A 14,058-nucleotide genomic window follows, 5' to 3' on the forward strand; every position below is an offset into this window, starting at 1 on the left:
TTGAGCATATTAATTTAAGTTGTTTTGACTAGTTAAGATTTAGTCGTGCGTTTGACCGAGATTATTTCACTCCTTCAGACTAATTTCTGTCTCATTTTAATACATTTTGTCTTTATTTCAGGTTCATTTATTTGCCAATGGGGCAAATTGGCAGTTTTACTTTCTTACTTCAAGCAAAGTAACTTCAGAACCAGTGAGAAATGTCCTCAGACAATCAAAGTAAACTTGGTCCAATCAGGAAAAACACACTTCACCCAATAGATCGAATAACATACAAGCATTTACTTTACTACAGATAACTTTATCTTTAGAAAATGTGTGTTTGCTTTGAGCAGCTCACATCTGCAAAGACCTGATTAACTTTACTGGGAGCAGGACGTCTCCAGCTCGTCTCCATGGAGATGTTAACTAAAAGCATAGCATTTTCCATTTTTATACGTTTTTGCCTCTTTTTAAAAGGACTATACAGAGTTTGAAAATGTTAAAATTAAGTACTTTTCCTCCCCCTACATGTTCCAGCAACGTCCTAATGTGTAGAATTCACCACAACTGCATTTAACCTCTTACCACCTGCCTAAACCGAATGCATGCTGCCCTCTTTGGCTATAGGCCTGTGTAACACCTCATTTGAAAGCTAAGACCCACAAAACTGATATTTTTCCCCGCGTTGTTGCTGTGTTGTGTCACCTTTTTATGTTTTTTTTGTTGTTGAGTTTTTGTCACTTTTTGTTTGAGTTTCTGTCACATTTTAAAAAAAAAATGTGGTCACTTGTTGGTTGACCTTTTGTCACATCTTTGTTGAATTTTTGTGATTTTTTTGTTGAGTTTTTGTCACATTTTTGTTGAATTTTGGTCAAATTTTTGTTGCGTTTACATCCTTGTTTTCTTCTCATTTTTTGTGGCTGTTTTGGTGCTTTTTTCCCCCAAGAAGCTTTTTGATTCGGGTAGCGCCAAACTGGAGAAAATGGGATCCGTTCAGCTGGGAGTTAAGAGGTTAAAATCCTGCACTGTCACTCAAAAAGGTGTTAATTCGGTCACTGCAATTACGTGTAAGACCTGAGGTGGCAGTAGTGAGTATAAAAATGACAAACTTACATCTAGATCTAGTTCCTTTAAGTCATGAACACACTAAGGCTTGTCATTCTGACCTCCATGTGTTTGTCTTACATGTGAAACATCAACCCAACTTCAACCTTTTACGATTCTTATTCTTGTTTTTGTTTTTACTCTGGCTCCAAAAACCCAGCCAAATTGCTAGCATGAGCGAGCTTCAGCTAGAGTGTGCTTAACGGGGGAAGCCATGTGCCTTCAATCCATTCTTAATTTTACAGCCTATTATTAAAAGCTGCCAAATATGAGATTTAAACAGGCTTGGTCCTCATCCAAATCCATTCTTTGATTACCCACAGCAAAAATAGCAAAAATGTTACGCAGTGCGCCTTTAAATTAACTTTTCAAACTCTTTGTCACTGTCAGTTCAGTTACACAGCGCAATCTTTTCATTTTTATTTGGCCGATAAAAATATCTGGAGATTCCAGCCATTACTTCATTTCATTTAATTAAGTTGTTCTCTAATGTTTCTACAAACTAAAATTACTTCGTATAGTAGTATAATCATTGTAGAAAGAGTCAGCATTACCTCTCAGTGGCCCTGATATAATTAAACCGTGTTTGTTTGTAATTTCATACGCACTGTCGTCAGTGTGGTATTTTCATGCTCTTTGTGATTTATGCGTCTGTCAGATGTGCTCGTAAACAGAGATCATTGGCCCAGTCGGGAGCTTAACAATAGCACACACTAAAGTTGTCGCAGGGGGACCTTCGATTTAACTGCTGCTCTTTTAATTACTCTTAAATACATACAGACATTTCTTTTCTACTGGTTTTCTTTCTATCTTTGACATTAGTGAGAAATTGCCAACTTTCATTCATTTAGCTAAACAGCAATCTTCACTTTTTTGTCGCTTTTCTGTCACTATTTAATCTCGAGCCAACAGGCCGGTGCAATCCCTCATTTAAACTATGAATGCCTCTTGTAAAATAATCGGACAGGGACAGGAATCACTAAAGGATATTAACACCCCCACTGTACAGCCCACTCCCCTCTGGTCACCGGTTCAGGTCACTGGCTTTACAAAAACAAAGAGCCCAGTCCAGCTTTGTACCAACGTCTATTAGGCTGAACTCAAGTGATTTGCTAAGTAGTGATAAATAATGCCCCCTGCTGGCTGATTGTTTGTTTGTCACGTTTAGGGGAAGGGGAAGGGAATCTTATTTGTACAGCGCTTTTCATATGACACAAGTCACACCCAAAGGGGGTTCATTCACTCCATGCTGATGATGGTGAGCTACATGAGTAGCCACAGTTTTCCCTGGGGCAGACTGACAGAAGCGAGGCTGCTCACATCTGCGCCAACGGTCCCTCTGACCACCACCAACCACTCACACATAGGCATTGGGTGAAGTGACTGACTGACTGCTTATTTTTTATGTACACTGCTAGTGATGCTGATCCACAAATGAAGTTCTTAATCTATCTATCTAATCTAATCTATCTAATCTATCTAATCTATCTAATCTAATCTATCTAATCTATCTACAGTTTCTGAAAAACAACTTACATGTGGTGGAAAGAAAGCATTCTACTATAACATATGGTTAAAGGCTCTATACACGTATTTCTTGTCTACAAACTAAGAAAGAAAAAGAGCATTTCACAACGTTCAGGGAGCAATTTGTCTATAAATCAACTGATAAAAATGCTTCACATCTAGTACTTCATTTCATTACTTCAGTAAAAGTATATAGCCTAGACACCACTGGTCAAATATCACCTCAATAAAAGTCAACGTTTCTCAATCAAACTATCACCTGAGTGAAAGTACTTGTTGTATTTGCTGTTAAAAATACTCAATATGTTCAAAAACCCGAAAATGGCGTCCAAATTCACGGGGACAAACTTTCTTCCTTTTTGTGAATCCATGACATTGACTGTACATCTCCACACAGCGCCACCTGCTGTTCTGGAGTGTGCGTTACAGGGTCTAAATGTAGAAAACACACTGCAAGATCAACTTTTTTTTCCATTTTTCACTAATTATTTGAAATATACTGAAGGACAAAACAACTTTCAAGCTTCCATTAGAAATAAAGGCAGGTACAAAGCCTCTGCGCCTCATTGCCTTTTCCTGCTCTGATGAAAGCGCGTGCAGTGCGGTGCATAGAGTGCGCTGCAACACTGTGCAGTTCTGAAATCGGAGGCTAAACATCTCCAGCGTGATGTAATTCTGGGTATTTCGGGAGCAGCTACATAACGCGTTTGACAGGACACAAAAACATACCACATTCGCCTCCTCCTACACCACCTGCAGCGCACCCACGTCTCCGCGATGGAGACGCAGAGAGGGGAGCGGGAAAGCACTGATGTAACGCGCTCGGCAGCGAGAGAGCAGCCTTAAAGCAACACCGCGGAGCATTTCAGGGGACGCCACTCTGCAAACAAACAAACAGTGATACCAGACATCTCTGCTCGCTTTAGCTTTTTAAATAAGCCCTCGAATTATCATTAAAGTACAGGACTTTTGGGGACTGTAGGTGCAATAAAGTGGAGACGCTGTTGCATCACGACAGGAACTAAATATCACGGGTTTAAAAGACTTGAATTGAGAATATGAATCTTGTCTTGAGCAGCTTTCACTCATTTAGACTTTTACTTTCTTATTTGAGATAAGAAAATGAAACCTGCAATCGGACAAGTGCAATTTTCTTACCCCATTGGAAAATAACTTAACCTGGGCATTTAATCTGGGTCAAATGCACAACTAAATCTTAACTAGACAATTAAACTCATCTACACTGCAAAAAGTTATCTTGAAATAAGTGAAATTTTCTTGATATAAGTAAATGTGTCTTTGATTTGATAGTCTTATTTCAAGAAATCTGTCCCTGGGGTAAGATATATACTGTACACTTGAATTAAAACACCTACAAGAGTTCATTTTCAAGTAAATTCAGATTTTTCATCTAGTTTTGACTGCAGTGATTTCTTTAATCTGAATATAAGTGTAAATATCTTGCTCCATGGACAGATTTCTTGAAATTACACTCTCAAATGAAGAAGATCAAGAAAACTTGACTTCACTTTTTGCAATGTAGGCACTATTTTTTTGTAGTGCAATAGGGCTATACAAAATGACTTTGAGAAAACGGGCCGTAACAATTTCTGCTGAAGATTTCCCCCACAGACTTTGGTGGTGGGAATCTTACTCTCAGGAAATATCCAAAACAAAATCCAAAGGTGAAAGTGTCTTTGGGAGTCAAGTCAAGTACAAGTAGCAGGTGGAAAAGTGGATCAGTAGCCGTCATTTCTTTAATTTTTAACTGGCACAGCGTTTTCTCATTTACATATACAGTAAACTATCAGATTTGTGGCCCTAATACTGGAATAGAGGCAATTCCAAATGGCAAATTTGGTGCAACATGCCAACAAAAGGCTATTTTCACTCGCTATTTAGCACCAGCCTAACATATTACACTGCAAAAAGGAATCTTGAAAAAAGTAAAATTTTCTTGAAATAAGTATTTCTTAATTTAAAGCCACACCGTGTAGAATTTTACCCACTAACTAACATTGGAAATTAGCATTTATTTTATGACAGATATTTTCATCATTGAAAAATACCTCATAAATGTACAAACAAACATGAGCCTTTGCTCATCTCCTAAGACATGACGGTAACTTTACAGGGAGTGGGTCCGCCTCCTGCTCGTCACCATGGAGATGTGACTTAATCAGTAGGACTTTAGATTTAAACAGGTTAGGTCCTCATCCAGATCCATTCTTTGATTACCCACTGCAGTAATAGCATTTTCTGTGTCAGGCTGGTCAATAGGAGCATGTTTTTTACTGATGGCAACAGCCTCGTCCAAAATGTTACGCGGTGTGCCTTTAAGTGTAAATATCTTGTCTCACTGACAGATTTCTTGAAATTAGACTCTCAAATCAAGGGCGAAAGTACTTATTTCAAGGAAATTTCACTTATTTCAAGACTACTTTTAGCAGTGTACTGTACATGTGTAATGTTGGTCGAATTTTCCCTCTGCGACATTAAAACTAAAATATCAAGGGACAAAAAAATAAAAAAAATTGAGCACTGCATGAATATCAGATAATGTTTATATCTTACAACATGAAAGAATGATTTTAAAAAAATACTGCATATAGTTATAACAGTACAAGCCTGTGTCCCATACACTTTCATGGGATCACGATATTCCCATTATTGTTACATGCCCTCTGTACACATGTATTTATAGCAAAACATTGTCTCTTTCTGTGTTGACCTTTCGCTGAACAGGACTCAAGGGGAGTCAGACTGAGAGCGAGAGGACGAGAGGACGAGAGAGGGGCGGGGCTGTGTCTGCAAACAGCCTCCTGTCAATCAAGTGTCATGACGGACACAAAGAGCGGGATCAGAACACCACAAATACCACGGCAGCTGATATTTCGGCCCAGCGTCACATGACTGACATCACTCACATACCCGGCGCCACTGTACTAACGATACAACCTGAAATGTCACGCTGTCAGGTCGGCCGCGCACTTCAGAGGGAATGCGGCGCAAAGACTTTGAGGTCACTGATAGCGGGACTCGCTCGGGCGATAAAGCTGTCGTCGTATCATCAAAAGGTGAAACAAGGAGAGTTGGAGACTTACTGTATCTGCTCTCTAAAAATAATCACATTCAAAACCATAAATACTGGACATTAACCGACTGACACCACACAGGTTTGTTACTTCATCAATAATATCACTCTGCTTTCGAGGGCAAAAATATAATGCAGTGATGAAATTACTTTTGTATTTTCCACACAGAGAGGAGGCTCAGTGTGAGTCAGAAAACCCCAGACTGGAAAAAAATGCCATCTTACCTCGGATAAATGGCTCAAAATGTGCTTGACTTCGGACATTTAATGCTGATTTTGAAGTTTGGATTGTCTTGAAATAACATTGTCAATGGAACAAACAACAAGAGCTATTAACTTGAACACTTAAAGGTGCATTATGGAACTTTTTAGTTAGAAAAAAAAAACGTTTTATCGTAAATTCTCTAATATCACTAGCGGCCTGGTCTCTAATACAGGCCAGGACTATTATTAGAAACCAACGTTTCTAAATGTCTGTGACATTTTGAATGCATGATAATAACATGCGAATAAAACAGGGGGGCAATGTGAGCTTACGAATCCTAAACCTTGGCTACGGTGGCCTGATCATGTCAATCACCTCTTGACTTTCGTTACACTTTGGAGCAGTAAGCTGCATAAACCAGTCCCGTAAGTTGCCTTTTGTTTTGTATGAACAAATTTTCCTTGCGTTTGGTTAAGTGTTTGCAATGTTAATGCAGTACTAATCAACTCATGCCCCTAGAGGCCATAAGCGCAACTGCAGGTGTCGTCGCAAATTGCGATTTTTTTAACTGATTAATTGACCGTGAGAGTAAATACTGTGCTGACAGAGAAGGCGAAGGGAAAGAGGGATATTGTACATCCAATTACACAATGGAAATATTTGTTTCACTCAAACGTGGCTGTAAATACTGTTGAAGTGGTGCTAGCCCGCAGTTAGCTTTTCCTGTTAGCCTGTTAGCTTCTTCTTCGTGATTCTATTAGTGTGTATTGGTGACTCTGGTCCGGTGGCAGTCAAGTTGCAAATGTGGTTTTCTGGCCACAGACACCGGAGGCGATGAAAGACCCTCCAATCATCCCATTAACACTTGTATTACCCCCAGAGGGACTACGAAAAGGATTTATTAAGGTAAACAAGTTACCTAGTATTGCTTTAAGGCATATAAATCAAAGCTTGTTCCATTGGCGAGCCTATTTCATTTTTTTATTGTCTTACTGCATCTAGAAGAAGCTAACAGGCTAACAGGCAAAGCTAACTGCGGGCTAGCGCCACTTTACCAGTATTTACAGCCAAGTTTGAGTGAAAAAAATTATTTCCATTGTGTAATTGGATGTACAATATCCCTCTCTCTCTTTATCTTTTTTGTCAGCGTAGTATTTACTCTCACGGACAATTAATACGTTAAAAAAAAACGCAACATGCTACGACACCTGCAGTGGCGCTTCTGGCCTCTAGGGGCAAGAGTTGCTTAGTTCTGCTTTAAAATGAGACACAAAAGTCTAAAGCAAGATAAATCACTCTTGTTCCATTGGCAATACGATGGTCCAAACTTAGTCAAAATGAGCACAAATTTCAACAAAAGCAGCACTTTTCAGTCATTTTTAACGATAATAAGATGGCATTTTTTCCCAGTGCAGCATAGATTCAACTTTTATCTAAAACATGCACTAAATCAGTGGTTCTCAAACTTTTCACACCTGAGCACCGCCCCATAAAATAATATGTACTTTTCCCATCCCCCAAGTAACACCTCAGGAAACACTTGATCTAAAACGAGGCTTGGATCAGTGTTTAAACCCCTCATTTAGGGCTGGATTATGTCTAAAGTTGGTGTAGAATTTAGTGTAAAACCAGAAGAAGCCCGAGTGCCGCCAGTTTAAGAACCACTGCGCTGACGGATATGTTTCCTTCACAAAGGCTTCGGAGCGGAGCTGTCATAGCAACATGCAATTTCACTTCCCGGCTCATCAGCAGCACCGTCGCCATCCAAATGATTGTTATTATCATTATCAAGAGAGAGAGAGGAGGGGGGGGGGGGGCGTAGGGGGGGAGGGGGGAGGGGGGGACAGAGGGGAGAGACACATGCTGCTACAGTTGATCTAATCACGTCCAGGGAGAGTCATGCCAGTGGAGACGACGTGGAAATGAAGCCGCTCGGATACATCGGATGTTTTCATGTTTTCCTGTTTGTACTGCCACACCTCGGCCTCGGGCGTGGGAATAAAACAGCCACCGCACTGCAAAACGTGACCCTCTCCACACGAGTTAGAATGAAATGTATTATTCTAGTTCAGATCATTTGAGTTGAAGATGCTGCTGTAGATTACAAGACGTAAAGAGGAGTGTGTGACATTATTGTGGAAATCATTCATTTTGTATTAAAATGAATGACCAAAATTGCCTATAATTCAAGGGGACAGAGCATGGAGCATATTAAAGGTGTATTATGCAAATTGTATGCAAAAAAAAAAAAAAGTTTATATTATTAGCTTGGTGCTTTTGCTTTCCATCATGGTGGCCACTATGAAGCCACACCGCCTTTGCTCTGCCCAATCCCGTCAGACCTTGGAAGCTAAGCAGGGAAGAGCCTGACCAGGACTTGGATGGGAGACCGTTTGGGAACACCAGGAAGCCTAGCGAATGTAGTGTGTGAGTGAGTGGTTGGTGGTGGTCGGAGGGGCCGATGGCGCAGACTGGTTGCCTCGCTCCCGTCAGTCTACCCCAGGGCAGCTGTGGCTACAATAGTAGCTTACCACCACCGAGTATGGAGTGAATGAATAGTCCAATGTAAAGCGTCTTTGAGTGTCCAGAAAAGTGCTATATAAAACCAATGCATCATTATTATTATTATTATAGAGGCTCCAGGACCAATTTAATTTCAGGTTTTTTAGGTTTTCCGGACGGATGTATTCGTCAGCAGTGAAAACCAACCAGAAATTTAAAAAACGACTGTAGTGTCCTAGAGGCCATGATGGAAAGCAAAGGCACCATGGTAACCACCTATACAGCCGCTGTGTCACTGAAAGGTCAAATATGCATTAAAGGTGCATTATGCAGCGTATTATTTGAGGGAAAATAGTTGGTATTTGTGCATGTTTGACCTTGACCCGGCCGCTAGAACACTCCAGGATCAATTGTTTTGAAGGTTTTCTGGTGAGAGGGTCCATCAGCGGTGAAAACCTTCCAAACAATTGACCCTGGAGTGTCCTAGAGACCACTGTGATGGAAAGTAAAGGCATACTAACAAGGTCAAATATGCACAAACATCAACCTTTTTTCTTTCACATAAAAAGCTGCATAATTCAGCTTTGAAATTATTAGTTTATTTACAAATAAACTTCCCTTGCCTATAATTTTCTTCATTCATATTAGATTCATATCACTATTATCAATGGGGTTAAGATCTGGACTCTGTGGCGGCCAATCTGTGTGTGTCTCATGTTCCCTGAACCACCCATTCATCATGTGAGCCCGATGAATCCTGGCATTGTCATCTTGGAATATACCCGTGCCATCAGGGAAGAAGAAATATATCAATGGGATAACGCCTGATCCAATATGTAAATATATAAATTTCAACTAATGTTTTGGGAATACAAGAGGAATAAACCCGGCCAGGAATGAGTTCAATTAGTCGAGTTTTGATGCAGGGTCTCTCCTTAATGTGATTTAAGAGTATGGATCATCATGTTTACATACTGTATACTGTACTTTCTGTGCCATTGCCTGAAATAAATGAATAAATGAAAAACGAATGAAAAATGGATATAATTGACATTGACATATCGATATTTTTTCTTCATTCTGCCCATTGCTACCGACTACTATGATCACAAACTGCTTTCATTCTAACTCATGTAGGGTTGCCATTTGTTGCAGTGTGTTGTATGCAGGAGGAGGGAGGAGGGAGGAGGGAGAAGGGAAGAGGAAGTCATACTTTAACCAACGGCGTTTCGGAAGACCGCACTTTCTTGGGAGATATCTGTGAAGAGAGCAGCACAGTTATTCCCTCGTTCACCCCTCTTCAGAGATATCTCCTGAGGCGCGTTGCTGTTCGCTGCTACCACAAAATCCATGATGTCGAATCGCACGGCAAAAAAAAAAGACTTTTGAGCTGCGTTCGAGCGATGTAATGATCTGAGGAGATTGTAGTTTACAATAGAGACGTGAAGGGCATGTCACAGTCCTAAAGAAATTGATCAGTTGCCGTTGTGTGAGAAGAGTCGAGTACGCTCTTTGGTAAAAAAAAACAAAAAAACAGCCCATTGAAGATCATTGTTGGGTCACACATGCAGAGGATACATAGGACCACAGACAAGATGAAAGGTGAAATCAGCCAATTGGAGTTTAAGACACGCGGCACAAATGAACATTCACATGAGGCAAAGTGGCTTGGATTCGGAATATTAACATCGCGGTGTTTGGATTAGATTATTGTTTTGTTTTTTTACAGTCTTGTCTCATTTTCTGTTCCAGGAGTGATCGGTTTGGAAGAGTTGTTACGGAGACTAGTTTGTAAGACTGGGACAAAATATCGGATCCTATCCTTTCAATACTTGGAGGCATTTTTATCACGCACTCTTTTGTTTCCCAATAACAGTTACATTAAAGTGATAGTCTGTAAGTTTAAATGTTTTACAAATTTAATAGATTGTGTCTACTTGACTGCCTGGGTCTGAAATTTGAGGAAGCATAAGTAAAATTAGATATTATTTTTTTCTTAAGTCCCTCCCTTGTCTGATGTCAGCAACTAATCACAATCCCCGGAATACCACTTTGACCAATGAGACGAGCTTTTCCTGTGAACCGGCCTGTCAGGTCCAATCAGGAGGGAGGGGGAGGGAGCTTGAGTGTTAACTTTTGAAAATTATGCTCCTGCTCGCCTCAATTTAGCAAAATAGGAGTGGCTTTCTGGTTAAAGTGGGGAGGAATTTGATTGTTTACTTTCAGATTTCATTTTATCTCTCCTCACTTTGCAAACTGACAGACTATCACTTTAATGCACTTTTCAATCTGAACACTTCGATAAATATCAAATGGCCTTTGGTTTATAAACTTTGGACTGTTTTCTTTTTACACACTTCAAGGAAAACATTATTACCTATAATTACTTACTGTATCACAATATGTATCGGATCGGCCCCGGAGTATTGCGATACTCGCCCCAGCCCTATTAGTTTGTACTTTTACTTTAAGATTTTTCATGACCTTTTTACGTTTTTAACAGACTTTTCTTTTGTCTTTTTTCTCCGTTCGTCAAGCTTATTTCCATTACCATACTTCTTGTTTCAAGGAAGTTCCCAAAGTATAAGCTCAACACCGTAATAATAAAACTATAATCCAATAGTGATAAACTACTCTGTTGGCCTTTACACTTAAAATACTTTGATTTCTAATGCCTAATCTTAAGGATCATGCTTTCCAGCCTCATTGTTGGAGGGAACGTCACTACAAGACAAGCCTCTCTCTTGCAGACACACTTGCCTCATGTTGAGGCTGACACTGCTGCAATACCACCCCCTAGTGGCTTGGGTGTTTTACTCTGTGATATCGAATCCTATGCAGCCTTTAAATCTTATAAAAAACAATGTAAAAGCCTGACTCCAAAGAACATCATTGTTTGTAAAGATAGAGCTTCCTGACAACTCTTAGAGGAATATCATATTTCTAACCATGCTATTTTCTGTTCTCTGGATGTTTAAACTTTGAGCTTTTGGCTTTGATTGACAGACGTTTTTGCTCTATATTTACTGTTTGGAGGCTGAAGCTTATTCCTCCACTAAAAATGACAACAGCTCCTTCTCAATCTCGCTCTTTTAGTTTCAGTGTAAGAACAATGTCAGCCAAAAACCTATTATACCAATTAATATTCAGAATCCAAGTCCTTTTTACCGATGTGCTTGTTCCCTTTTGCCGTGTATGACATGCGTTCGTGAATATGTAGCAGGTCTAATTGAATTTTGGTGAGTGAATGAACAACAACACATCGGAGGAGACACTCAGAAGAGACACCATCACGGTCACAGGAGGAGGGCGTGCAAAGACAGACAAGGCAAATGCATTTTTAAAGCTAAGATAAGGTTTTTAGCCAGTAGAGGGCAAAATTGCACTGATGAGGTTCACACTATTACTACTACTACTGTTGTTATAGTTATTCCCCCGCTCTCGTTATTCGCCCTGCCCTGTACCTTCATTGGCGCCAGCTGGATGGGCGTGATGTAGGAGGGGTCCACCATGGGCTTGGGCCGGTTGGCGGTGTCTGCCAGCAGGCTCTGCCATTGCTGGGGCAGCCCGGTGAACCGCTGCTCCCGCGGGTCGAAGCCGGTGTGGACGCGGTGCTCGAAGTTCGACGGCGCCGAGATCTCCAGCCGCTTCTTCTTCTTCCCGAACATGCTGCACGCGACCCTGGCAAACCTGCGACACAGGACAGGAAAGAACATTTACAATAAGGCTGGACAAACATCCCATCAAACAGAAAAATGAAGGGAAAGAAAGTACAATATATATGAAACTGCAGTTCAATTGGGTATGATGCTTTCTGCATGTATGTGATAGTAATGTCAAACAAATTGAAAGGATTAAGCTTAGCAAGAGAGCGAGAGGTGATGAAGGCATTTCCTGGATATGAGCTTTCTGCGTGCTGCCACCGCTGGCGAAGATTGAAAGATTGCTCAAAGATGCGCTAGCAGCTCGAAACACAACTCCAGGTCTGTTTTTGATGAGAGAACAACTTTCTAACATGGTAAAAAGCTCTAAAAAGTTGATATCAGCATAAGATCCCCCCTTTTATGTGATTGTGATAAACCTATGAATACGGTATCTGTGGAATCACCCACATGTCTTATGTCTTATAACAGTTAAGGGGGAAAACAATTTGGAGAAAAATCTAAACTTCCTCTAATTATTCAAAAACTACTTCAACAAATATTTAATTATAAATATGGTTTTCTACTAAATAGAGATACAAAGACATGGAGAGGTGCAAAGTGGTTCAACAGCCCATAAACACATAAATAACGGAGAATGTTAGCATCGTGCTAATGCTAACGCTAGCTACGACTGCCATTTTTTTGCTTCTACTGAACAATCTGCTGTGAATAAACATCCATATGGACCCGATTAAGAGTTGGCTTCATTTGTATGTGATAAATAAGTTTGTATTCGCCAGAAAATGGCAGAAAGAGTGAAAAATATTGCTTCCCAAAAAATTCTGTCTTCCCCCTCTTCGAGGCCACGCCCCCTTCTATGACGCGATGCCGTCTGTATCTATCCAGTTAAATAGTCAAGCAATGCCATTTCTACCCAGAAAATTAGATTTAATTTACATTTTCAACATAGTTATCTCCATTATATCTAAAACTTTGCTAAAAAATGTAACCAGTTTTCTTAACTGTGGCCATTTTTGTTTTGTTTATAGTTTCACTTCCTGATTGGACACTGACAGGAAGTGACGTAGATGGAGGGAAACCATTTTAAACTGTTGCCGTGCCGACCATGTTATGTTAATAGGAAATGAGTCAAACTGCTATAGACCTTAAAAAGAGCCACGCAAAGCGACAAAAATACGTACGAAAAGGCGACAAAAAGCATCAAAAAGAGATGAAAACACGGAAAAAAACGCTTAAAAATATGATGACAAAGATTGACAACATCAGTATTGTAGGTCTTAGCTTTCAAATGAGTCGTTATCAATCAATCAATCACATATAAACACAAAGGAAAAAAAAACCTTCAGCTTCATTACTCTTGCCTGTAGGCAGTGAACTCCAGTCGGTAAGCCTTTAGATTGGGGCAAAGCCGAATTTGAGAAAATGCGCCCGGTTAAGGCAGGTAGTGAGAGGTTAATGTCATGACTTTTAATAATGCTTTTAGTAATGCTTTTTTCCATATCAAAAACAAATATATCTAGCCACTAGGAGCCCAAGGTCAATGAATACGTATGGGAAAACTGGCTCGATTCCTCAGATATGTAAAGAGTATCCGAATCTTAATAGCGCACCAAGTTCTTTCTGAGACAGGCTTCAAATAGAAAAACAAATACAAAAAAAAAACATGGAAGTAGCTAGCTGTCCAAGATGCCCAAAAAATCTGGTGCGCAGTGAAGTTACATAACCTGCAAAGTAAAGTAGAACAACTCTGCGAGGGCCACAGAAGCCAAGTTGAAAGTTTTTTTGGTTTGTTTTGTTTTTGCCAGAGTTTTGAGAGAAGAGGAGGCTGACGAACCAGGGGAGCAGCCAAGTGAATTCCAAGCTCTCTTTTATTCCCCCCCTCCGCCCTCCTCTTTCTTTTTGGCCCCAAACTGACAGTGTTTTGCCCTCTCCGCAAAAACACTCGGTGCGGATAGATGGAGGTATTGTTCGTCTGGGTG

The 14,058-nt window shown here is 40.2% G+C and overlaps 1 protein-coding gene and 1 long non-coding RNA gene across 3 annotated transcripts in view; both read right to left on the reverse strand.

Annotated features, from left to right (window-relative positions):
• Positions 1-14,058, reverse strand: part of LOC306975367 — a 251,708-nt gene that overhangs the window by 231,918 nt on the left and 5,732 nt on the right. The window lies entirely within an intron of this gene.
• pak5 (p21 protein (Cdc42/Rac)-activated kinase 5) overlaps positions 1-14,058 on the reverse strand; it is a 144,785-nt gene that overhangs the window by 69,237 nt on the left and 61,490 nt on the right. Inside the window, exons 2-3 of one of the 2 annotated variants that reach the window (XM_079572706.1) lie at positions 11,879-12,104; positions 9,628-9,672 (exon numbers count right to left, since the gene is read on the reverse strand). In XM_079572706.1, coding sequence (XP_079428832.1) covers positions 9,628-9,672; positions 11,879-12,082 — 249 coding nt within the window. In that variant the 5' untranslated portion in view covers positions 12,083-12,104. The remainder of the gene's footprint in view (positions 1-9,627; positions 9,673-11,878; positions 12,105-14,058) is intronic. The other variant, XM_079572707.1, reaches the window with a different exon arrangement.

Source organism: Gobius niger (genome assembly GCF_951799975.1).
Source record: "Gobius niger genome assembly, chromosome: 15".
In the NCBI taxonomy this organism is placed as follows: Eukaryota; Metazoa; Chordata; class Actinopteri; order Gobiiformes; family Gobiidae; genus Gobius; species Gobius niger.